Here is a 26,359-nt window from a genome sequence, read left to right as displayed (position 1 = left end):
CAGACATTTTTCCAATTTTCCACCCCTTCAGAATTCGACTTCCCCAACAATTGCTCAATTGAAATCACCACAACAGTCTCCGTAGCTTCATCATTCGCTTTCCATCCTCAGTGCCACCACGCCCGAACAACAAGGGTAAGATGGTTGTATGTGCCTAAAAGATACTGTTACGTTTACAAACCGTGCCTCTAAAACCTCTGAAGTGTGATCCGGGTTATCCGGGCTGAGCGAACCTGGCCGCGCCCTGTAATATCGTACCTTGCTTCGGTTTTCGAAACGTTTAACCCCTGTATATGGATGCCGCTTTCGCACATCTTCCGATCCAACTTCGGTGCGCTCTGTAGAAATTCTCAACAAGCCAATGTTCTTTGCAATGGATAGTTCTACTTGGCAAAGTCTTCTTCCTGCTTTCTGCCGCCTATTCGCTACAGTGTTGTAAGCTTAGATGAATTGTGTTTGTATGTGTTTTCTTGTAAAATGAGTTTCCATCTTTTTCTACGCCTTCTAACGTCTGTTTTGAAAGTCAGCTCTCCAAGGTTTGAATAACTAGATTTACTCGATGCGATACGATACGAAATTGACCATAATGAAATAGTTGGCTAGCCTTTGGTGACTATATACTGCACATCTCCACCATCTCCACACACTCGGTCCGTTTGTTGCCCGTTACACTCAATTCCCTGCCCCAGGATGAGCGGGTCTTTTGCTAATGCTGCACACGCTGACAGCTAGTAGTAGTAAATCGTAGTAGGCGATAAGTAGTCCGTAGTAGCAGTACTGATAGTAGTAGTAGTAGTAGTAGTAGTAGTGATGGTTGAAGTAGCACTAGTAGTATAAGGATTGTTCGTCTGCTGGAACGGTATCGGTTTCGGCCTGTTTCGGGGCATGCTTCACTGACGCTTCAACACCATTTCAAACCAAACTCTCGCTGTCGGGAGACGAGTGGTTGCACTAAACATGGAAAAGGAAGGACTGTAGGAAGAAGGCGCTGAGAAGGCCGCCTTGTTGTTGTGGTTGTGGTTGGGTGTCAAAGCTTATAGTCAGATCTCCATTTGATTAGCAATCAGTTCCATCAGCTCGCCCGAATCGTCCGTCTCTTCGGCAGGGGGCGCCACGATATCGATCGCAAGCCCCGCTGCGTCACCGGGGACGTCCGGAGCGCAGGGGATGGGCGGCTCGGCGGCTGCGCTGCGTGTAGGATTCGGTCCGGCTGCCTCCGCACCGTCTGCGGGAGGGCCACTGTTTGCTGAATCCTATCAGAGAAATAATTCTCATACCAGCGCACTACCGGACATGGCCGCCGGCCGTTCCGTGCTGCGTTCCCGCTCACGTTCCGTGGATTCCGAGCTAAAAAGGAAGAATTGGCCGGGGGGGATAACACACAGAGAGAAAAGAGGGAAAAAGAGAGTTAGAGGAAGCTTACTTCTGCGTTATCTGAAAACGATCTCTACATTAAAAAGAAAGTTTAGAAGATTCGAGCTTAACGTAGTCCTCCAGACAAACTCCTAAAATAGAACTCTATCCTGGTTCGGTGCGACCGGCAACGTGTTTAACAAAGCAAACCGCGAAAATATGTGGCCTCCAACACACACACGCACATAAAAAACCAATAGACATACAAACACACGCACACGGATGCAAAAATATACACAGACAACACACGGAAGCTTACCTGGAGCGTACTGTTTTGATTTCGATCTCGTCCGACGACACTGAGTTCTTGTTGGAGGAGGTGGCCGACGATCGGCGCGTCTTCCCAATGCTTGTCGTATCGTAGAACGTTTCCTGCTCAATGTCGGACTCCTTCTAAAGCGGAAGCCGGACCGATGACCAGAGTGGTGGGAACAGACACACACAAACACACGCGTGGAAGCAGCAGCAGCAGTCGCGCGTGTGAACGGGGTGACAACATCCGGGACGGCCAAACGGACAGTTCACAAGATATAGGTGGGAATGGTTTGTTTTTTTTTTTGCGTGGGGCGTGGAAGGGCGTCGGTGGTGTCAATCCCCCGGTACGGTACGGTGGTGTGTGGAAATGAAACGGAGGTCCCAGAAAGAAGGTTAACAAACAAACGCGAAAAGAAAATCGATAAAAAAGCATGCACTCAGATACAAGCGAACGCGCACCGAGCAAACGTAAACCAGAGAGAGAGAGAGAGACTGTGTGTGAGAGATAAAGGTTCTGAAGGTTCTTGGTTCTTCAGGATCAAAGGGGAGGGGGTTGGGTGGTTGGAAAGCAGATGCCAGCCAGGACAAACAAGTCAACAACTCACACACGCACACAAGTGACTTCCAAAAGTGATCTTGGGAATTATTGGAATGTGACTGGTGAACTGACTCTGGGTCCTTGCCAAATTCCAGGCCGCCGAACTTCCTCAACTACTTACGTGTTTGTTGTAGTTGATGCGATCGCTCGAATCCGACCCGCAGGATATGCTTTCCGCCACACTGTTCGCCACCTTGTTGTTGTGCTGGTTGGTCGGGCTGCTGAGGGCCGGGTAGCGTTTGGAGCAGACCTGCGCCTGGATGTGCTCGCAGATGCGCCGGAACCGGCGGATGTTGCCCGAGATTAGCGTGAACGTGATGGCGAACAGCATGTCGCCGACGTCGCCCTGCTTGCAGATCGTGTTGATGTCGACCTGTATCCGGACGTGCCGCTGGAACATGGTCGGTCCGGTACCGCCCCGCTTGTACTCCACCCGGAAAGACATTGGCGAGAGGACGCTGTGCGACAGCTCAGTCATCTGTTGCGGATTTTGGGAACAAACGGTTAGGCCCTTAGGTTCCTTTGCGGGGACATCTTTAACGCACTCCACACAGCACACTTACCGACAGAAAGGCATGGATCAGGTGAGCTTTGACCGTCGCTAGCGGCTTACCCTTCACTAATACTGTGAACGTTTCGTCCTTTTCGGTCGTCATCAGGTTGCCGAACCAAGACTTTTTCGTCAGCTCCGGCGATGACTCCGGAGTAAGATGCACTTCTTCAGTTGATACTGTAAAGCGAGAAGAATTGAGCAGATATATGAAAAATTGTTGGAAACCGTGACATCCAAACGCCCCGTTCTTACTTTGCATTTTTCTACGATGAAACTTTGGACTTCCTAGGAAACTATTCTTGATGTTCGTCAGTCGTGTCTTCCACAGCTGGCTGCCGGTGGTGACGGCTTGCAGCTGCTGCGGACTGCCCAGTATTGGCGAGCCCGGGATGGCATTGATTGATGATGTCACTGGAAAACAATGTGGAAACAGGCCACAGTGAGTACTATCTTCTTTTCTTGAGAATGCACAGCTACTTACTGTTGTTAGAGTCCGTTTCGGAAAAGAGACCCACGGTCACCGCCGGCCCCGAGTTGGCCCGATGGTGCACTGGCGAGGAGGAATCGATGACCTGCGACTTGGTGCTGCTTCTGGGCGAGTAGTTCGAGTGCCGGTTCGAGGCCGCATTAGGAGACGATGGTGGATGGAGTTGATCTAACAAAAAAAAAAAAGGACAGAGAGTGTTAGGCTCTCCCAAAGTCTCTTCTGGGGACATCAGAAAACTTACTGAGTGGCTGCGAGGAGTTGACCACTACGCCGCGCGTTGGACTCTGATATGAACTGCGCGACAGTGGCACGGACGAGGGTGACCGGCGGCTGCCGCCACTGGTGCTGCCACTGTGGCTGCGGTGCCCGTTGTTGAACGTCTGCCGCCGGGAGGTAAGCGGCGAACCCTCGCTGATCTGGCCGTACGAAAGGCTGCTGCTGCCGTTGATCCGGCACGTATCGAGCCGTTTCCGGGGCGGGTCGGCGATCTCAATGATGTCGTTGCGCGGTCTCAGCACGTCCTCCTCGTCCTCGATCGCCGGTCGCCTTCGTTTCCGGTCCAGCAGCAGGAAGTAAATCACCTTTTCCGTGTTGTGGCTAGATGGAAGAAGAGTCGAAGGACATTTTATTGATTTTTGGCATCTTTTTTGGGTTGGGCCAACTGCCGTATCCAACATTCCACCTCGCTTACTTACTGTGGGCTAAGCAGCTCCTGTATCAGCTTGTCCTTCTCCTTGAAGCAACCGAGCGAACAGATGGCATTGAGCACGTCCGTATCGACCGCGGACGCGTTCGGGATGACGTGCGTCTGCACTACCTCCATCATGGGTAGTTCCAGCTCCAGCTCACCCTTACCACCAGCCGTCACCCAGGGATGTTTGTTGATTTCTGCCAACTGTTTGAGCGGAACACATTTTCAGTTCAGTTGTTCGAAGATTTAGGTCTAAAAAGTCTACTTACTGTAAGTCGCTTTTCCGGGTTCACCTCGATCATGCCCTTGAGCAGACTTTGACAGTCCGGCGGCACAAAGTGTGGTATGTGAAACACGCCCCGCTTCACCTTCTCCAGCAGCTGGCGCAGGTTGTCGTCGTCGAACGGAAGCGCACCGACCAGCAGCGCGTACAGGATGACACCGCAGGACCACACGTCCGCCCGGCGACCGTCATACTTTTCACCCTGCAAGTGGTAGATGCCCATCAAGGCTCATTAGTTTTTAATTCACTGGACCTACATTGAACGCTTCCTTAGTATGGTCTTACTCACCCGAATAACCTCCGGGCAGGCGTAGTGAGGCGATCCGCAGGACGTTTCCAGCATCGAACCGGCCGGCTGCAGCGATGCCATGCCAAAGTCCGCAATCTTGATGTTGTTCTTGTCGTCCAGCAACAGATTTTCCGGCTTTAAATCCCGGTGGCTAGTTGTGGAATTGGATGCAGAAAAAGAGGGACAGTGCGTCAGCAACAAATGTATCCAGTGGTAGAAGTAGCACTTTCAATTGGATCGTGAGCTGAAGATTTAATTACGAAACTGCAACATTCAAATCCCAGGCTTAGACGTTCGGACGAGCCTGCCAATTGTGGAAATGGATGCATACAACCGAGTCCCATGACACAACAGAGGGAATAGAATTTTAATGTCCACCCGCAAAAGCCTGCTAGTTCGGTGCGGTCGGCTGAAAGCCTAATGCTTCACACCTTCGAGCGGGCTCGGAGCAATTGTGTTGAGGCGAGTCTTTTGGACCACTGTCAAAACATTTACACATTTCCCATTTGCGATTTTCTTGCTGCAAAAGTCTCTTCATAAAGTGCCATAAAGTGTAATTTAATTTAATCACACCACAAGAGCACAGCTACCGACACCGCTACTACTACTATTCGGCAGCAGGGCCCAGACGAGACAATGGCGCTCGGATGCGTTGCTTAAAAGCTGTGCCGGCTGGCTGGCTGGCTGGCTGGATGGTTGGTTGGCACCTTTTTTGTTCCTTCTCTCGTTTTGCTTCAAAAACTGCAAAATAGCCGACGGTCACGGCACCGGCTGGGAGCGTCGTACCGTTCCAGTTTTGTCGTTTTGCCAAGATGCCTTGACTTGAACACATACCGCCCGGGCGCCTGGGAATTCTGCGTCTTTGTTTCACATGGCACTGGGCAAGACGCTGGGTGGTTTTTGGCGAAAATAAAAAAAAAAAACACTGAAAGCTCACCGCAACAGAAGGCCCACCTTCTGTTTCTTTAAACTTGTGCAAGAAATTTGTTTTTCTATTCGGTCGAAGAAAATCCTACGCAAATGCCTGAATCTCTAGCCCACATCGTGCGTTCGGTTGATTGCGTTTCTCAAGCAAACCAGGGTTTCGTGGTATGGTTATCGTTCGGTTCTAGAAAAAAAACTGTTCGGGGTGTTGCCGCTTTTTCGGTGCCATGTCTCAATAATCGCACACACATACGCACGCGTCAATGCAGTAGATTTATTTTGCCTCGGTGCTTGTTCTATGCACGCGAAGTAAACACAAACTTGGCACAAGGATCTAGAAATTGAATTAAAATACATACCCATGCACAAGTGGGCACGGAACGACAGATAATGTTAACTTTCAGCGACCAATCGTTGTTGTCGGAGTATGACCAGAGCGGACTGACGCCAACCACCCAGCATGGCGCACCAGCACATGGAAGGTCGAAGAAACCTCTACAGTCGTCGTCTTTCGTCGTACACAGGTTCTTTTTGTTTTACCAGCGCTTTGTCTTTGTTGGATAAGCACGAGAAGGTTCGAAATTCGATTCGCATTGAAATTATAATTTGCCCGTTTTACTCTACCCCAACCGGACGACGATGGCGATGTGGTGTGAACTGCTGCGATGGGATGTAGCTAATCCGCTTACAAACAAGACAACCCTTTGCTTGCGAAACCTCCGACGTTCGCTGGCACAAATGAGCGTGTCATCGAGCGTGCTTGACGCAAGCAGGGATGTATTGTAAGCTGATTAAAACTGTCAATACGCTGTGCGGTATGCGGACAGCTGTCATAGAGTAGGCGGTAAGTGCACTGTGCGGTACGCAAGACGTCACGAGTTCAAATCTTCAACAAAACCATTATGGAAAGTCTTTTTCAAAGGTCGTAGGTGAATGATACATTTCCAGAATTGTGTTAACGTTGGCATTTCTTGTAAATGTGCTTTTACAATTAGTGTTTGACCTTCTACAACAGCTTCAAAAACATTTCTCGAATTTATCGCGCGCTCTCCGTTCTTAGATTTCACATTCATGCCAGAGCAAAAAACCACAAGCAAAAAGCTCGCCCATATTCTAGCAATTTTGCAGTTTAATTCTATTACAAACGTACCCCATACACATACACACCCAGTTTTAACAGCATTTAAAGTCGTGGAATATCAAAACCACCCCCCTCGGGTGGTGCTACGAAACACTCAGAATTCAAACGCCCGCAGGCTGTCGACAAACGACAACACCGTTGTGACGACGGGTGCGCACGTAATTGGCCAAATTTCGTTTCGTTTCGGCCAACTAATCGCGCCCGCTGACCCACAGTACGCAGAACAGGCCCTGAGATGACGCCTCCGCATCGCACATCGCACATCGAAAGCGAAAAGAAGGGCCGCTGCAACAAGTGCCGTTTTTTTTATGAGCTCAAATCTCAATCGGACTTTTCACTCTGCTTGTCGGCGCCCTTTTCTCTCCGGTTGAGTGCTTTCGCTTTTACGATCGATAAACGATCGCAACCCGCACCCCCCAAAAAAAACGCAATGTTCGCGTTAAATCCTGCGGTTTATCCGGTGAGCTTTGTCACAAGAGGGGGAAGGAGGATTGCCCCCCCCCCTCTCCTCCTCAGATTGCCCTTGTTTGCTTCTTTCTTGCTTTCTTTGCTTTCCATTCGACCGTCCCCCATTAGAAACGGCACGTTGACCGGCACACGTTGGCAGGAAGGCACAGCGCTGTGCATGCCTGCGACAAGTGCGAATCATAAATCAATTATTCAACCATTGCGCCTCTCACCGTACACAAGTGTGTGACTGTGTGTGTGTGTGTGTGTGTGTGTGTTTGTGGTAGAGATTTCCCATTTTCACTTGCCGACCGGAACCGACCCCGACCGGGCTATACTTCCGGGATTGCGCCACTGTTTATGCAAAGCCGGGACTGCCAGTTCCGGTGCGTCCGTGTGTGTGTGAAGAGTGTAATTTCGTAAGCTTTTGACACCCAGCATTAGTGTTGTAGTGCCTGTTGTTGTTGTCCAAGCTTGGGGCCACACAAAGGGCCGTCCCAATGACTTCATTTTTGTGCTCTCTTTGCCGTTGCTCGATACACAGAAACACTCGGCACGACGTTCCTAGGATGACAAACATTGACAAACGGAACCCTTTCGGGAAAAAGGTATTGTGTGTGTGTGCTGTGCGCATTACATAATATCGGCAGCCGCTATGAAGTTAACAACGAGCCCTTGAACAAAAGAGCATACACACATACACACACGGAGGAACACATTCCGGGCTGCATACCTTTCTGTGTGGCAGATTGGCCAAATGGAGAGGCCATCGTTGCAGTGTGTGCTACACAGCTTTCCTTTACTGTTTTTTGAGAACTTTGGGAACGAGGAAGGAGGAAGCATGGGACTTCGAATAGCATCCACAATCTGTTACCATCTCCAATACGTGCGCCATTGAGAGAGAGTGTGCAACAACAAAGGGGCAGTGATGGTCCCGGTGGACAGGTGCGCAAAAAACCCTACTTTCGGAGGCACAAACACGGTTTCTATCCACACACACCCAAGCACAAGCACACACCAGGTGGCAGTCTTTCGTAAGCACTTTTGTAGGGATTCAGCACTTCCACCTTGGCGCTGGACGCACACACACACACACACACACACTTCCCCGCGGCTTCTGTCGTGAAAACATGGGAAAAAAGACACACAGGTTCGTCGTCTGTACCGCAAACTCAAACAAAAGCAAAGGTAAAACTCCCATTCCCCGCGATGCGCGATACTTACCATATCGAGTGCGAATGGCAAAAGTCCAGCGCGGAGATGATCTGGCGGAAGAACTTGCGCGCCTCCTTCGGCGTTAGGCGGCCCTTCTTCACGAGATAGTCGAACAGCTCGCCACCGGACACGTGCTCCAGGACGAGATAGCTGTATGTGACGCGGCGAGGAGGGGGGGATAATTAACGTCTTGATGTTATTGGACCAACCAAAGCGGGGCCAGCAGGCGATACGGAACGGATACTTACAGATACTTTCTGTTTTCGTACACATCCGTTAGCCCCAGCACGTGCGGATGGTCGATAAGCTTCATGATGGCAATCTCTCGCTCGACCTACGAAACGAATGCCACCATTGCCCAACAAAGCGAGAGAGTGCAGGAGATTGAAAGCGGAGATTCGGGAAAAAAAGGAAAGGTATGCAACCCGCATAGCAGCAGCATCGAGGTTCCGCAACAAAAATGTGCAACAAAATAGCACCATTGCCCGATCGCAGCAGCGCAGGCGGCGAACCGGCAAAAGTTTAAAGGTGTTGGAGGTAAGAAGACGATGAAGAGAGTAAAGGAGAGAGCGAGAAGAGAAAGGGATAAGAAAATTAATTAAAGTCCCATGCTTGGGCCGTCGGGGGGCGTTTGGAGGGGCACCGGTTTGACCACGCTCACACAGCAGGAAGCCCCACAGCTACACGCGCGCCCTTGTGTCTTGTGTGTCGTCAGCAGAGGGTGAAAAGGACACGGGGGGGGGGGGGGAGGGGTAACTCTTTCCCTTCGCATATGTTTTCGCTCTTCCATTCCAACCGGTGCTGCTCGTAACGCACAAGACGCTTGCCAAGGTACGCCACTGCCCTTGGGAGCTCCTTCCGAGCCCCTCCAACAGCCCATCGAACACGGCCAGAAAAGGGGTGGGTGGGGACCGCAGGTTTCATTTACTTTCATCAGCACCGACTCGCTCAGCTTTTCCCGGTTAATAATCTTGATCGCCACCTTCTTGCCGAGCACGCAGTGGACCCCGAGCTTGACCAGCCCGGTCTGGCCCTTGCCGAGCGTCCGCTCGAGCCTGTACGGCCCGACGTACTGGTGCCCCTCGGTTCCCGTGCTCGCACTGCTCGGGGTGGCATTCTCCTTCTGCACCTCGCGACTCATCTTGCTGCTGCTGCTGCTGCTTCGGCTACTACACTACGGCTACTACGGCAGCTTGTGAGGGAATCCGCACGTGTCGTTCCGCAGCTCCGTGGTGGGGTGGGTGTGTGTTTTCCTTCGAATTGCTTTCTGGCGTACAACGAACAGGCCCACGGACACAACAATCTTTCGCTCTAATTCCGTGGGACGCGCATAGAACGCGAACGCGGCCACAGGGAGCGTCACGTATGCATGGCGCACTTCATGGGGATAGTCACACACACATGCACAAGGGGTTTGCCTATCTGTCGGAGCTTCTGGAACGTGCCGCTTAATGGACAGAGCGTGTCCGATTGTAACCCGCTCCCTCCTGTGTGTGTATGTGGCTTTTCACGCGATTTTCACCCAAAAGGACATTCAGTGAGTGGCGACACCACGATATGGTGACAATCGTGCTGTTATCCTGTCACAGGCGATTGGCTTTTGGGCTGCACGAACACTCACGAACACACACACACTCTCTCTTATCTTCAGCCCTCACTACGGGTTATTGATGGGCTGTTTTCGGCGTTCGAATGCCCTTTTTCTTTGGTCGTGATTTCACTTCTAACCACGGGAAAAGCCGTATCTGCTTCTGCAACTAGGATGCTTACACACACAGCACCGAACTCTTCTGCAACCCCGAGGACATCCAAGGTATTTGGAGGGTTTGCTGTAATCGGGACCAAAATTCGTTTAGCCTCGAGCAGAAAGAACCAAATGCCAACGGAGCTCCGACCGAAACGCACGGCACGGCACACGTGAAAAGAGGAATTTCCTTTCGCACATACACCCTTACACACACACACACGTGTACACGCCCACAGTGGCCACGGAACGGATCGAAAACACGATTTCACAAAGAAATTGCCCCTTGCCGCCGCCGCGTTCAAGTAGTACGGGTGGCGCTGCTGCTGCTGCTGCTCTCAGCCATTAACACCGCACACACAGACGGACACACGGACACACAATTTCCACAGCACCCAAGGAAGAAGAAGGACCAAAGCCACACACACACACGCACACACGCACACGCTGTGATCGCACCAAACTGTCGATTGCAATCAACCCGAGCGCCCCACTGCTGCTCCCAAAAACTATATCACTAAAATCGATTACGGCGATTGCGGGTTGTGGAAAGAATTTGTCCACAAAAACGCGAAAAAAGCAGCGGAACAGCGGCGGTACCGTTCCCCCGACACTGGTCAGGCTGCTGGGTTTCGTACTACTGCTGCGCGACGACACGTCTACTGTCACACCGCCGAGCCGAGAGCCGAGAGTGGGCGCTCCGTTTTCACCGTGTGCCTTTCAGCCTTTTCTGGAAAAATCAATACCACTCACGCGAGTGGAGCACTCCTCACGGCTCACGGTTCGCTCGTGGTGGTGAGCTGGTTTTTTTCGGAGTTTGGGAGGGCTGCGTGAGCGTGAGAGCGCATTCACACTGGAGCGTGCGCATGTGCGAAAACCGAACGCTCTCACTGCTCACTGCTCACGGCGAATCCTTTTGCATTTTTGACAGGAAGCGCAATTTGCCTTGCCTGTACACCTCCCCCCCCCCCCTCCTCACTCAGCGCTCACGCAGTGGCGTACGCGTAGGCTTTGGGGAGGGTTTCTTTATGCGTGTATGTGTGTTTGTGCGTTGTTTTCTTTCCGCCGAGGGGTTTGCACAAAACGTCAAGTGTCTTGGTCGACTGTGCGACCGTTTTTCGGGGTAAATAAGAAGGGGTGGCATTTCGGGATGATTCATCATCGGTGTCGGCATCTTTTTTTTCCCTGGACAAAACGGACGGGAGATGGGGTGCTGTAATCCACACAATCGTCCTCTGTGTTGTTCGATTTAAACAATTCTTTTCATTTAGTGATTTCAATTTTAAAAAATCACTCAAAATCAATCCCTCTCACTAAGGTACAGCTGTATATGTACACACCTTGACCAAACGGTTTTCTACACCTCCGAGGGCGCTCTTATTGTTTGCACATTATTCATCAACGGTCGTTTAAAATATCGCCAAACCAGATGGCAAAGCAAACAAGTGATTTGTGCTTCGAGCCAAACGGCACGAAAAGATTTCTGTGACCGAGCGCGCGTGACTGATTGCTGCAATTAGGCAAGGCACAATGCCCGGTTAGCCGCGGGTCCTCCCACCACCACCGCCACCCGTCAAGGACACGGAGATTAAAGGACATTTAATTGCGCTCCCTCCCATTTAGCATGCATTAGAGACGGTCAATCCAATGGCTACCAGCATTGTAATTGTGTGTTGTATCAGCGTGAGAGTTTGTCATTACGACTGTTGTAATACTACGGAGCAAAGGTAAACGGTGGTTGGAAATATTATTGAAATTTGTTTTTATTTAAGATTATGATTTCAAATTAATAAGATTTTTAATTAAAATCATTATTGCCATCTATCAAGTCAATCCGAAGGACTAAAATGGTGAGCTAATTGCCTACATTTAGGCGTAAATTCTAAAGCAGATAGCTAGTAACATGAAATTAATCATGTGAGTGAAAAATGCCTGTATTTAGGCGTAATTTTTTAAAACATACATCTACTAAGCTCAAACTAACCCTTTTGAGTGAAAATTGCCTACATTTAGGCGTCACAGAATTACGAAAAATGTAGCTTTTCTATTCTGGAGTAGCTTTGCAGTTTGTTTACTCTTTCTCCCGGTGTGTCTTCCCTTCTTCACCTTACCTTTTATTGAATTTTCCTTTATTCGGATGTATTTCCTCTCACGACCTTCGCACACGGCACCCACCAACATCCGGCTCTCTTGGGATGGGTCGTTTTTTCTTTCGTTCAGTTTAAGCTTTATTGTGAACGGTCTCACACGGTTTGAATTTCGTTCCGTTCCGGTTTTTTTTTCATATCAAAATAAAATTTATAAAATAGCTAAATATAAATATATCCTTCCCTCGGTACACACTTGTGCCAATGTGTCTGTAAGTGTCTGTGAGTAAGTTTGATGGGGGTTTCTTTGATTGGGAAAACGTTCGTCAAACCTTTCCATTCCTTTCCACGCTTTCTCTCTCTTTCTCTCTCTCTCTCTCTATCTCTCTCTCTCTCTCTCTCGCTCTCTTTCTCTCTCTTACACCCACACACCATAACAAATCCATCAATAACAAATATATTATCGTCACTATCGTCCTCCACTCTAATGCACCTCCTTTGTACTGCACAACTGCATGTGCTGCTCTATCCAAAAAGCCTTCACGTTTTATTATTGCAACTTCAACTATCCTCATCAGCGCGTAACGTGTTCATGGTCATTTCCCTGCCGCCTGTTTTTTTTTCTCACCAACTCTTTCTTCCCGCTCCCAAAGGGGAAACCAAAATATGCATGCATATGTGTAATGATTTGTGTGGTTGTTGTTTCTTTAAATACTTGATAAACTACATGATAAAGCTACATTTTCCAAGCGTACGATACAGCTGCTTTGCGCTCTAGCAATCACCTTCCTTCCTCGCTCGTGAATTTTAACCTTTAACCAGTTTTTTTTATAATTTTATTTCTTTCTCAACGCTTATAGCGTTCGTCTCTTACTCGACCAAATCCGATTAACGCAAAGCCATAACCTATCGTATTTGCACATATCAAAAGATGTCAGTATCGCATCGTAGCAATTTGAATGATGTGTTTTTTTCGTTTCACCTTTTCAGGGAGCAAATATAAACACTCAATGCGCGAATCATATTTTTGATGTGTGTATAAATGCTAAGCATATTCGCACACGTGTTTGTGTGGTTTTAGAATTTCTAATACTCTTCTTTTTTTTTTTTTTTGGTCTCTCGCTCGATAATTGCCCACCAGCTCCAACTCCAAACCTTAAGCCGCAAAACCCCGTGCCTTACTCTTAATACTTGCTTCAACAAACCCCAAACAAGCAAGCGTGATATCTTTGCTTAATTCTGCACTGAACGCACACCGCAAGCCTCTAGCGAACAACAGTAGTAACAACGTTCTTTCCCTTCGTCCGTTCAACGCCTCACACTTTGTGATACACAAAACTAACCCTTCACAATGCGCTGGTTCTTGAGCCTCGAGCCCTCGAGCCGAAATCTGTTCACGAAACCGAAATCCTAAAAAAAATTGACATCGAAAGCATGTGTCACGAATGTTGAATGCACCCTTTTTTGATCGGCATTTATCGCACAAGCACGACGAAGACGACAAAAACTGTGCCAAACCTTACTGCTTAACGGACTTTTAGCGTCGAAATCGGACTACGCGGGGGGCGAGTTTTGATTGTTTCTAGTAATGTGTTTATGTATGTATGTTTGTGCATATCCTTTTAACCTCAACTTTCAATCAGCTTTGAGCACTCTCTCCCTCTCTCTCTCTCTCCCTCACGCTCCTCTTCTCTTGCTCGCCTAACCGGAGGGCATTATATTATTATCAAGTTCCTCTCTAATGAAATCCAACAATGCGCGACGGATGGGTTTTACATGGGGATGGGAGTGTGAAGGACAATGGAGCGTGGATGCCCCCTGTTTGTGTGTTAGTTTGTGTCTCAAATCGGACACCTGCCAATCCACCTCTCAACAATGGTGGAGTTCATTTTATAATAATAACCTTTCACTCCAACCGAGCAATGCCAACGATTGGCCAATGAGCTATTCCTTCTTCATCGCTCTACTGTTGGCATTATTGTTCGCAATCACTGCTTTGCTGGATGTGTTGGTGGTGCTTGCACCGGGTTTAGTCTTGTCCTTGGACGTGGTGTCCCGCTTTTCGTCCGATCGGCTGTAAGCGGCATCCTTGCCGGAGGACGTCACGCCCGTCGTAATTGTAGCCGTAGTTGTGGTTATGTCTATCACAATTGAAGGAGTACGCGTGGCTGTACACGCCCTGCTCGGTACATTGCTGCTACTGCTGCTGGTAGTGGTGGTGGTAGCGGCACTCGCATTAGCGCCACTTCCCGGGACGGTGGTTTTTGAGGTTACTTTGCCCGTCGGCTTGTCGGCAGGCTCTTTTTTCGGGGGGCCCGAGTTACTGCTCGGAGGTGTCGACGTGGTGACCGGTGTCACCGTCGCTGTACGTCCACTGCCGGAAACGCTTTTCTTGGGCGATGCGGTTGTTGTGGAGCTTGCGAGGGACCTTGAAGAGGCACTCTTCTTGGGGGATGCCTTCGGGGAGGACTCTGGCGTGGAGCGGGGCGTAGATTTGGGCGTGGAGCGCATACTGAGACGTCGTCCCGGTCCGGGTGAGTTGCCGGCAGATCCACTGGTTGCTCCAGACCCGCCAGTTGCACCGCTGGAGCCACTACCACTAGCACCAAGATAGATGGCCGACCCGGTACCGCCGCTAACGCTCAAGTCGACCCGCGACCCATGCACGGAGGGTGGCGCTGAACCTGCAACCAAGGCACCAATTAGTGTGGACCGGCACAAACGAAAGCTGATATATACACACCCGTGTAAGAGTACAGCCCGGCCGGGCTACTCCGAGGACGAAAGGTACTGACGATGCTGCTGCTTCGCCGCAGTTCCGAAATTTCTCCCAGATCGATTTCGGCCGCATACTCACCGGCTGCCCGCGGGTTGTCCGGATGCCGGGTGGCAGCTCCACCGCTGCCCTGCCGCTGACTCAGCGCTTTCGAGCAGCGGGGCGACGTCGGGCAGGACTGGGCTCCACCACCACCACCACCGCTGGCCGGATTGCCCGCACTGCGCACCGACAGCTGGGACGAGGTCGAGGGCGACGTTGAGAGCGAAGTGTTGTATTGCTTTTTCGACGAAAGGCTCGGCTTACGGGAAGGTCTTATACCACCGCGGGAGTCCGTCCGGCAGATTCCTGGAGTTGGTGGAGAAAGAAAATGTTTTGAAGGAATGTTTCTGCTGTTTCTTGCCCACGCCAAAAGCCGGTGCGGTATCGTAATTGAATTCCTCTGGTTCGAGAGCATTGTGCTTAAGCTTTAACTTCGTTTTGAATTACTTTGTTCTTTGTTTTTTTGTGGTTGATTTAGTGTTAGGAGATGGTTTTGAGCATGCATTTTAATGTGATTAATTATTGGACTATGATTTATGGTCAAATGATGATTTTTGATAGTGATGCTTACAACAAAAGCCGTCGCTGTACCTCCCCAAAAAGTCAACTATCATGTTAGTGATTTTTTTTTATGTGGAACAAAGCTGTTGTTGATGTTCAGCAAAAAATATATACTGTAGCAGAAGGTGATAGTAATGTCAGGGGAGCGGTGAAGATGGATGATAGATGACAAACGGCCAGAAAAGGGAGGATGTCATGAAAGCGGGACGAACGAATGATTCCACTGGAACAAGCGCACTCACATACATCTGGAAAGGGGCACAATAAATAGAATCTTTCGCTAGAAATGGGTCAATGGATGCTGAAGCATATCTAGCTAACGCTTTGAAAGCAAAATGTATGAAATTAGGATGAATTTATGGTAAGCATAATAAGCTACAGCTGCAAAGAACATTCCTTCGCATCCCTAACCCACTCACCCGTTGGACAGTCCTTGCCAAACTTGCAGTGACCCTCGCAAACGCCCTTACTTTCCAGCAGCTCCTCGTAGTAGTCCAGCGCCAGGTAGCACTGCTCCTTGTCCGTCAACTCGAGCGCCAAGCTTGGGAAGCGCTCCTTTAGCCGTCTCCGCTCCTGTCGTACGCGTGAGTAAGAGTGAGAAGAGTGGCAGGAAATAATGAACACACCATCACACACACACACACCCCGATCCGAAACGAAACGATTTATCAACTTAATCAGCGGGAGGGAAATAAAACTACGTCCACATCCGGCGTTCCTTGCTGCCCTCGGTTCGCCGGCTAAAACGTACGCAGTCTCCCGCAGGGGTAGTTTCCGCAGGGCCCAAACTCTTACCTCTATCAATTTATTGGTCTCGAAGTCTTGTAGCTGATTCTGGAACCCCAGATTCGGATTCGCAATCGAGCGACCGGCACGTACTACCTGCGAAGAGGGACATGGCACAGCAGCGGAGAATGAGAAAGTTTGGCTTGAAACCCGTTCGGAGACGTTTGCCGTACCTTGAGCGCTTCCTTCCAGCTGAGCGGCGTGACGCACATGATGTAGGCGACTGCCACCGTGACCGAGCGGGACATGCCGGCCAAACAGTGGATCAGCACGTTGCCCTGCTTTAGCCGGGCGGAGTGGATAAAATCATTGCACACCGAGAAGTACTGGGACAGGTTTTGGTCCGGCTTGTCCGCAGCAATCACACACAGGTAGTGTTTGTCCTAAGAGTGCGGAGTGGGGTTGAAAGAAATGTGCGATAATGGATAGTTTCGATTAGAGATGTACAAACATGAGTAAGAGTTAGAGGGGTTTGAATCTTGGAAGTGAAAGAATTAATTCAACTCAAGAGTTTTCTGAATCATCACTCGCGTAGGTTGAATTGAATCAAAGAGGAGTGTGATCTACTAATGTGCTACGAAGAGTCAGATTGAGTTGAATAGCAAACGAGTGAATCGTCGATTGAAAATCTTCCTAATGAACGGCAAGTGAATGTATAGAATTCATCTGGATCATTTCGCTATTTACTCAATTTCCTGGTCTCATTCTTATAAGATTTTATTTACACTGAATGGGGAAAAGGCATCTCGAAAAAATAAGTTTCTAGATTAACCAGAACGTGAGCGAGTTGAATCACGAAATGGTGAGTCACTGAGTTATAACTGAGAGCAAATGAGTTGAATTCGCCAAAGAATAGCAAAAACATAGAATTCCGTGCATTATTCTTTGTATGAACCTTTATAAATGAGTCAATGATTCGACTCAACTCCCCAAAAAAGAACCACTCTTCCCATCACTAGCATCACTAGTCACTCCCACAGACAGTGGCATACATTTAGGCGCTTGAAAATTTAATTTCAATCATGCAACTCTCAGTAAGTATGTAAATTAATTGCTGTGATTATAATTGCGTTACAGTGACATCGTTCGAGCCCTGTGACAACCTCAAACGACACACCCCGAAACTAATACTAATGAAACCACCAACGATATCTAGGTCGCACATACATTTTGTATCAACTTATAGGTGTAAAGGTTAATTAAAGAAGAAGGTACGATGCCACCCACCCAGCCTAGAAGGAGACATTTCTCAAACTTGATTACATTTTAATACTGTGGCTGGCTTTGGTCGTGGGATTGGGAGTGGGTTTGTGTGTAAAACTATTACTCCACACAGATCATAGACGTGCTGGATAAAAATAGGAAACCTTTCAAAAAGTTTCACCAGCACCTTTGGGAAGGCGTACTACAACAAACTCTCCCTCCCTCTCTCTTTCTCTTTTTCGCTCTCTTGGGACGGTTTGTGGCAATATATAAGCGCTCACCACAAGCAATCTAAAATTGATTGGACCTTATCTTAGCTAGAAGAGCCACCGAAGGACCTGTAAAGTTTCACAGCTCACGCTTTTCCAGTTGCTCAGTTGCACAGGACCTGTGGATGATTCATGGCACGAAAATCCGCGCACCGAAAAAGCTATTGCTTGTTTTTAGTTCTGAAGAACAACAACAACAAAAAATGTCGTGACGACTTGTTTTACCCACACTCGGTCGTGTGCTGGTAAGAAGAAAGAAAAACAATATTCCTGCACGAACAGCGGATAAAATCCACCGAGCGATAAACCACATCCTACGGCCTCGTATACCATCTGTGTCACGCAAAGCATTCAAGAGCGGAGGATATTGATTGAAAAAAAAAAAGAAAGGAAGCAGGCAGTTGGCAGTTGCTCGAAATGCCATCAAAACGGTTTGAAAAACTACTACCGTCCATGTGTATATATGTGCGGCCAGAAGGATGACGAAGCAAAAGTATTTGTGGAACTTTGCGAAATTGAAACGATGCCGAGGGGTTTTCTTCCATTAATGCATCCAGACAGCAGACACAGCGATGCCTCCTCCTGGTGGGTTGAGATATGGAGGCTTTTTATTATTAAATTTTGCAATTTATAAAAATACCCAAACCGAGCAAGGGAGAGGGAGGGAGGGCATGATGATGTCTTGTGAAACCCCTTTTAACATGCGACCAATATGAGAGGGCTTTCAGGCGAACAAGATTGATGAACGATACTTGTCGGCATGCTTGTACCAACATAAAGGTGGTCAGAATTCTGGGAATTGAGCGGGTCTAAGCGGGAAGCAGGATAAAAAGCTCTCGTAACAGTCACACACACGATTGGATGGTGTGTGAAAATGGGAATCCCATTAGTTTCGGAAAGCGGTATACAGCCTCTTCCGCTTCCATCTGCAGACACTTTACATGTGTCAGAATAGTGTTCTACTTCCCGAGAAAATGATTACGGGATTTGTGTCGTCCCATGTGTGTTTCCTTTTCTTGGGCGCTACCCATTTGGCGCAACGATGTACGCGGGCGTGTATGTTTGATCAATGCCTTTTTTTGTTGTTTCGACTGTTGGGACACCACTAATGGACGCCTGATAGCCTGAAACAGTAGTCTGCTAGTCGATGCAAACAAATAAAATCCTCAACACACAACTCAACCTTCTTCCCTCCCTGAGCTACCCGAACTTTGGGCCATAAAACTGAAACCGAACCACCGTGCAGCGTACCAACGGTTGCGTCGGTGATGTGTGCTGTAAATCATGCCACCATTCTGCCAATATAGATAAGATGCCGTGGAACAGCGATGATGCAATATGTAATACCTGTCCATTCACTTTGACGGGAAGGGCCGAGGGCGAAAAGTGACCTTTTGCAGGAGCTGGAGTGAGCATAACTAATGAAGGCAGTCGATTGGATGCTACTCAGCCAAATTGTGAAGTGAGATCCTGCCCAATGCCCTTGTTGAGATGTTTCGGGGTTCGCCCTTTCCGTAATTGCCGTCTGCTGGTCCAAGTCTTTTGGGATTATGCTATTCCAATTTCAAAGCTATTTCTGGACATTCAAAGCATGTGTTCGGTAAGGATCCGCTTGTGTTGACTTCAAAAAGTCTTTTTCTTCTTAAAAAACTGCCCATAAAGTCATAATATGAAACATTTGTAATGCATGTTGCATACTTTTAGGCAAATTTCTATTCCAACATGAATAGAAAATGCTAACAAGGCCGTTTCCATTTCATTCGCTTCACAAACCATCAAAAGCGACACAAATAAAGTAAACACCCACAGCTGTGCACGCTTTCATTGCCATGTTAATGGGAAAACTATGCGCAACAATATTTAATTCATGCTCCTGAACGATGCCTCACCCTCCCAAACGACGATGTTCTGCGCCTCAATCAACATGCATACATAAATAGCGCTTTCAGCATCAAAACCTGGATGGCAGTGTTATCAAAAGCGGTCCATAATCACCGACCTAAATAAAAGCGTTTCACTTCCACCACTTCCGCTCGCAACGGACACTAACAGTGGACGTAAAACAAACTTTCCACAGCACACGGACGGAAATGGATCGGGACGGTGAATCACGGCGTGCCTTGGGGGCTCCTGTTTTTGTCTTACCCTTTGTTGGTCAGTGGTCAAACAGTGTTGGTGTTTGCTTGCGTCGACAACCTAATGTAGACAACAACTTTCTCCATAAAACTTCTATCGTACGCCCGCCCCCTGGGGAGGGAGTTGCTACGAATCGTTGGGTGTCGCTGGGTTCAAGTTTTCCCATTGGCTTGGCTTTCCCTTGGCTCCCTGCGAATCGGTATTGATCTATCGAGTACAAGGCTTTTGCGCGCCCAATTTGTCGTGCGTCTGAGTCTTTCCGTATTGGACGGTGCGCGATGATGGCTTCACTTGGCTTGGGGAGGTTCTTCAATCAATCATACCATTGATAAGCGCGCGATAATTGTGCCCATTACACTAATTAACGATGAGCGCGTGAGTTGAGCAGAGTTGTTCTTTACTCAGATACACTAGTCATATTGTAAGCAGAGAACCATCATCAAAAATGTCTCAAATACTAATGAAAAGTTCAGGATTCTTATAAGGTAGTAATAGCGCAATTGCGTAGTACATCTAAATGGTGTATACAAATCGCAAACTTACTGGATGAAAACGTCGCGGACTGTCGTGGATGGAGACGATGTGCGTGATGCCGTATCGATCCAGCTGCTGGTAGTCTTTCGAGTCCCTATAGTTCCCAATGTACAGCCCGGGCATGACCTGGAACGTATCGGGATGCAATCAAAGCCCCAACAATGCCCGAACCTCCTCCCGAGCCACTTACCTTGTTCATGCCATTTCCCATCGTGCCGGTCTATCTGGTCGTTTCCTGTATCGTTTTTGATAATAAGCAGCAGTTAGTTCTTCCTCACACACACACTCTTCCTCAAAATTTGTATTTAAAAACTCCCACCACCTCTCCCCGCAACTTATCCACCTCAGTATGAGCACTTTGAGTTGTCAACAAACAAGCAACAAGCAACAAACAATTTCAACAAACAGCCCATCACATCACTCTGCCTTCAGCGAGCTCGGAATGGTGGTCTCTCCGACCTGCGATGTCGATCGACGAAGACACACTGCACACGACTGCGGTGCATCGACAAACCCTAACCGACCAGCTTCTTCGTAGTTGAGCCGCCGATCGTATTTCGCAGCCTCGTCTCGGTCGCATCGTTCTCGTTGGCGGGCTCGTCGCTTGTTGCCCCGCCGGAAGCACTGCTACTAGCGCCACAGGCCGCCACGCTCATCGTACGTCGTACATCGAGCATGGGCCACCTGAGCACACCTTTTGATTCGCGACCACACACACTGACACACACACTGACACAAACCCTACAACAAGGCTGCTTTTGATTAACGTTACCAGCGGTACACGGTGTACGGATCGGCACAAACCAATATCACAAACTTTATTAAATTGACACCCTGCCTCCCCAATAGAGCGTCTCAGCCGGTGGGGGAAGTGTAGTGGCTTTCCTACAGCACCTTCACCACACAAGCGCACACCGATTCCTTGATTGAAAGCAGCAGCAGGGCTGTGTGTTTGTGTCTGTGGCGTTGAAGTTAAGTTGTGACATATTTTGATTATTGCACTGTTTGCTGTTTGCCCGTCTGAGGCTGCGTCTGCTCGCTATGGTGGATAAACATGGCACACAAGCCGGGGGTGATTCATTTCCATAACCGTCTTTCCATTTCGGTCCGTGGCATTTCGGTAAAAGCACTACCATCAAGCCGACACAATGGAACCATCACCGCTTCTCGCTTGCTCCTTCCAGGTCGTTTTTCATCCAAATAAATCCACACAACGGATTTTGCCAAAAACATCAAGCTTTCAGAGAAGCCGATGGATGGCTATTGTTTTCAATTGGTTTTTGTGTTTCTTTCTCTCTCTCTTTTCTATTTGCTTTGTTGTAACAAGCTTTTATTTCATTTTTGCGCCGCACTCTCTTTCCACCAGCCGAAAAGGTCCTCCCGGTTCGTTAATTACTTACTTACACTCTGGTTTTTTGTGTGTTTCTATGTGTGTGTTTGTTGGAATTCTCTGAACGGCGTGTCCCGCTTCGGTGACGCCCGGAATCATGGTTCAATGGGTGTGTTACTTCCACCTCGGTGTGTTTTGTCGATTCTCCGTGATTTAATCTCGTTTGCTTCTTTCATTTTCTCGCTCTCGTCGCGGTCGTGGTGCTTTGTTGTAGTGTATTGATTGAAACTTCCATCTTGGCCATCGGAATTGACCCACCGAAAGGCGATCTCTATTGCGTCGCTTTGTTTTTAAAAATTTCTATACTTTTTTTAATATAATTTTTATCACTTTTTTACCACTTTGTCATTTTGTCACTTTTCAAGCGGGGAGCGATGTTTGCGTACACATTGCACACGTTTCTTTTGCGAAAGGGTCACTACTTTATTTCCACAAAATCCATTCACTTCTGATTTGATGGGGAAAAAACACCCTTTTTTGCCCCTTAATTTGTTGACAGGCTTTTCACAACGCGTCTCCTCCCGTTCCTCATTTCAATCTTCCAAGCCTGCCATTAAGCGAACAAACGTGACGATTTCGGCCCAGCAGCGACGTGCATTGGAGCGCGCGGACCATGGACCGACCGACCCCGGTCCCCACCCGGTGCTGTGCGTTATTATGTAACTGGCAAGGTGAGTCGTCCGTTTGCGACGGCACGAACCAGCGGAGTGCGTGCAGGATTTCGCCTTTTTTCCACCGGGACCGTCGATCGTCGAAGCGGACGAGCAGGAGAGAGAGCGCGCGCGCTCGTACCGGAATTTATGACCCTCACCGCAACAGGAGCTTTTTAATGTCTTGCACTCTCCCAAACGTCGTCGTCTCTCTCTCTCTCCCTTGTGGTTGGTTTGTTTCACTCTCTCATTCTCTCAGTTAAAACGTCCTGACTGGGGTTTTGAGTGTTTGTGGATGATTTGCCTCAACTGTTCGTGGCAGGCAGCAGGACGCTCCCTTTATTTTTGACATCGCGCAAAATACGCGCAATCACGCGACCCGTCTCTGCCGTGTGCGCAAAGCTAAACACACCAGACGCGCCACCGTGGGTAAACAATGTTTGTGTCTGTGTGTGGGCCATCAGCTGACATGGGAGGCTTTTCTTGTGGCTGACAGAGACCTCTAAATTAGGGGGCTGCCCACACAAAGTGATAAACACAATGCCACAAACTATGCACGACACGGCTTGAAGATAACACACACGAACTACTCCTCGGCGGTGTCACGGTAACCATCTGTTGTGCTGTGTCGGTTCACTTTTCATTCCTGGCTGGCCAGGTCGGTTGTGACAGTTTGTTGGGCTTTTCTTTGTTCTTGCTTCTCCTCTTTTACCCACCGCCACCAGGCCAGGAGTGTAGACAAGCCGACGTCAAACCCTGTGCGTTGCCATGGTTGCGATAAAGTTGCACATTACACTATGGTCGATTCCGATTTTCCCGTGTTTTTACGAAGCTTTAAGGTCGTTCTCACGGTGTCACAACAACGCGATTGTAGTGTGAGAACATCCGATGGACCAGGAGCTGTCTAGGAACGGAACGGATTTGCTCCTTTGTTGGAAACTCAAGAACGCGCTTCGAACACTCCCCCAAAGCAAACACAACAAACGATTCACAATCGATTCACTTATCTTGCTCTTTCTACTCCCCACCAATTGATTCGGTCCTCCAGCACTACACACTTTCCAAGTTTTCCACAAAGCAGGAAAAATCGTTTCACACAGCAAACGAGAGTTGAAAAAAGAGTGCAGAAGAAAATACGCAGAACCCGTCGCCCTTTCTATTTTACGCAAGAAATGTGCTGATAGTAAAAAACCTGCCTTCCAGCCCCATGAAACCCCCTGGCCGAAGGGGTGGGGGGAGGCCCGATCAAAGCCCGGAAAAGCCGGAAAACGCCTAACTTCGTTACCGAGCGTGGCCAGACAGCGAAAGAGACTGAGCGCGTCGTAGCTCGTCGACGCGCGACAGTGCCCGCAGCCACGCTGAAAAGCTCTCTATCGCTCTCCTGCTCTTTACTCTCTTTTGCTGAGAAAGTCCTTGCTCTCTCTCTCGCTCTTGGATCGCTCAGTGCCATCGCTGTTCTCTTAGTGCTGCTGCGTTTATCAAACAGTACGAATTCGCGCGTGCTGCCGATTGGCGTTGTCGCATCGACAGCAGAAGCGTGGAAGCAAAGGGGAGTCATGATGACGTGAGACAACTACAAAATTAGTGCGCTCACTCGTCGGCTTCTGATGGGGCCACCTTGCTGTTGTTTTTTTCTCTGTCAAAGCACTCTTTAGCGTACTCTTTCGCCTTGTCCGCTGGCTCGTAAGAAGCAAGATCGCATCACACAAACGCACCGGGCTAATTTGCATGCACCGGAGCATGGGCTAGACATGATTCTTCGCCCTTGCCTTGTGCGCAACTAGCGGTTTTCTTTGTGAAACGGCGAAAAGAGATGCGGCCCGCATAATGGCTGCTTGCTGTGTTTGCTTTTTATTCATTGCCATCGGAGCGGAGAAGGTGCTTTTAATTAAATTTTGACCACAAAAGTACAAGCTCGGTTATCTAAAGACACCTCAAAAACCCATGAAACTTTAAGCATAAAATATTATGTTTTTAGCCCCACAATTTAATCATTTAATCTATTTTTTTGACTCACCAACACACACACAAGCTTCCTCGCTACACGCTGCCAAACAAACTTTCACTTCAATGCAGACCAAAAATAATGACCTTTCGCTTCAATCGCGTTCGTGCATCCTACTGCCCCATAAAAAGCGCTCTGCTGAGCTATAAATCGTTTCACAGTTGCCACAACGCTATCCCTTTCTCGATAACGATCAGCTCCTGTGTTGCTGAAGTACAGTCATCACTCCACTGACGACGACGACAATGATGATGATGTTCACCGTGTTTTGATGGAGCGTACGTCCAAATTCGTTGTACCATAATCTCATTTTATCAGCAACCCGCTATCAACGGTGAACTTTCAACACACACACACACTCACACATACATCTGCGAAAAAAAGCACTCAACAACCGCGATCCGCGATACATCACCGCGCACAGGGCCCCTGCTCCGTCTAGCGTGTTATTTGCCAATTATCCAACTGTCTCCTACGCTACCTACGCCACCATCATGAGCAGCACCGGCTGTTGCCACCAGCAGATAAACAACGACACACGGCACTTAGCACATATAACCCCCTCTCACAATCCGCCCACTCGGGCGGGGGTTGGGCAGGATTTATGGAATGGATGCGTCTCTCGATACATTATTTAGCTGATTTAATTGCAGCTGAATTATTGCCGCATATCGCGCTGGATCGTACCACTCGCTGCCGCGTTCGGATCGATCACGTATGAAAGATGGATTGTCGACGGTGATACCACACCAACGGCCGGTTTGCGCCTAGATTGCTGCAATTTGTTCGATTAAATTCTGCACCCGCTTGGATGGAGCCGCCTGGTGTTTTATATGAAATTGTCAAGCGGACGCCTGGTCGCTGACTGTAGGAAAGCACGTTGCCTCCCACCAGACAAGGGTTGACTTGATGGGGGATGTTATTAATGTGTGTGTGTGTGTGTGTGTGTTTGGGAAGGCTGGGGACTGATTTTAGAGTCACGATGTGCGAAGAGGGACTGAGCTGGCTGTCACTTGTCCAATTCAATGAACATTTATAATTAAATCCTGCACACTTGTAATGGGGGAATCTCTCGAGGTTTTATTGTGTTTTATCTTTACATTGCGATAGAAAAAAATGGGTGTATATATACTTCTTACAATGTCCCCAGTTGGTTGTATATTTATTTTAAAAAAACCCCTTAAGGATCTTCATCAAAAACAAGAGTATCCCCTGTCTCCAGTACAATGCACCAAAAAGCCCCTAAAGCTCTACCGCTACAGCAATTGGAACGTTTATCCACTCGTGAGAAAGAACCCCTCGAGCGTCGAGAAGCTTCCTTTTATGTTTCCAAAGCCCACCATCCCGTAGAATTAACGTGGCACATTAAAAAAGCGTCCAGCGATGCTCGGGCGGTCGCATTTAACCCTCTCTAACGCAGCTGCTACCACAACCACGGGGGGGGGGGATAAATATTTGTCTCTACCGCTCCAAAAACCCTGTGTGACTGTGTGCGCCCTTTAGTAAGAGTATCAGCCATACTGCTGATGCTGCTGCGGGCATCGTACATCGCTTTTGTATATATACACACGCCGGTCGATGGGAGACTACGACCTTCATTTCCTATTAATTGCTAACCCATTCTCCCATTTGCCCCATATTTAGCACCCCATCGGGAGAACAACGTGGCCGTGTACACACAGATTGTGGCTTCTATACACGGGGGGAGAAAGAGAGAGAGAGAGGGACATGCCATCCAACACCTACCGTCTTCCGTGTGTTTGCACTCCAGACTGCGCGCAATTCTGATTTCCCAGGATAAAAATGGGACCGCATGGCCTGATTTCTCTTCCGCTGCCCGTTTCAATCCGGTCGTTCGTTTGTCCTCACACGGGGGCTTT

At 48.7% G+C, this 26,359-nt stretch overlaps 2 protein-coding genes across 4 annotated transcripts; both read right to left on the bottom strand.

Moving 5' to 3' along the window:
- Window positions 1–5: 5 nt before the first annotated feature.
- On the bottom strand, window positions 6–10,815 carry LOC120955147 (serine/threonine-protein kinase BRSK2). Of its 3 annotated transcripts, none has more exons than XM_040375691.2 (13): window positions 9,225–10,815; window positions 8,545–8,630; window positions 8,306–8,446; window positions 4,570–4,720; window positions 4,267–4,482; window positions 4,002–4,201; window positions 3,548–3,903; window positions 3,301–3,474; window positions 3,072–3,230; window positions 2,830–2,996; window positions 2,388–2,744; window positions 1,673–1,803; window positions 6–1,347 (listed from the first exon to the last, which is right to left on the bottom strand). In XM_040375691.2, exons 1-13 carry the CDS (start codon window positions 9,435–9,437, stop codon window positions 1,272–1,274), a joined length of 2,427 nt encoding a protein of 808 aa, XP_040231625.1. In that variant the 5' UTR covers window positions 9,438–10,815; the 3' UTR covers window positions 6–1,271. The 3 variants fall into 3 exon arrangements, with proteins under 3 accessions (XP_040231625.1, XP_040231624.1, XP_040231626.1); XM_040375690.2 differs by having other exon boundaries at window positions 1,673–1,806; window positions 9,225–10,814; XM_040375692.2 differs by lacking the exon at window positions 1,673–1,803.
- Window positions 10,816–13,222: 2,407 nt separating this feature from the next.
- On the bottom strand, window positions 13,223–24,418 carry LOC120956452 (apomucin). Its single transcript, XM_040377926.2, has 7 exons — window positions 20,625–24,418; window positions 20,444–20,560; window positions 16,466–16,675; window positions 16,302–16,388; window positions 15,926–16,079; window positions 14,871–15,251; window positions 13,223–14,811 (listed from the first exon to the last, which is right to left on the bottom strand). Exons 1-7 carry the CDS (start codon window positions 20,643–20,645, stop codon window positions 14,072–14,074), a joined length of 1,710 nt encoding a protein of 569 aa, XP_040233860.2. The 5' UTR covers window positions 20,646–24,418; the 3' UTR covers window positions 13,223–14,071.
- Between the last annotated feature and the right edge of the window lie 1,941 nt (window positions 24,419–26,359).

This window comes from Anopheles coluzzii, chromosome 3 (assembly GCF_943734685.1).
Source record: "Anopheles coluzzii chromosome 3, AcolN3, whole genome shotgun sequence".
Lineage (NCBI taxonomy): Eukaryota > Metazoa > Arthropoda > Insecta > Diptera > Culicidae > Anopheles > Anopheles coluzzii.
This window is presented reverse-complemented; position numbering and strand designations above follow the sequence as displayed.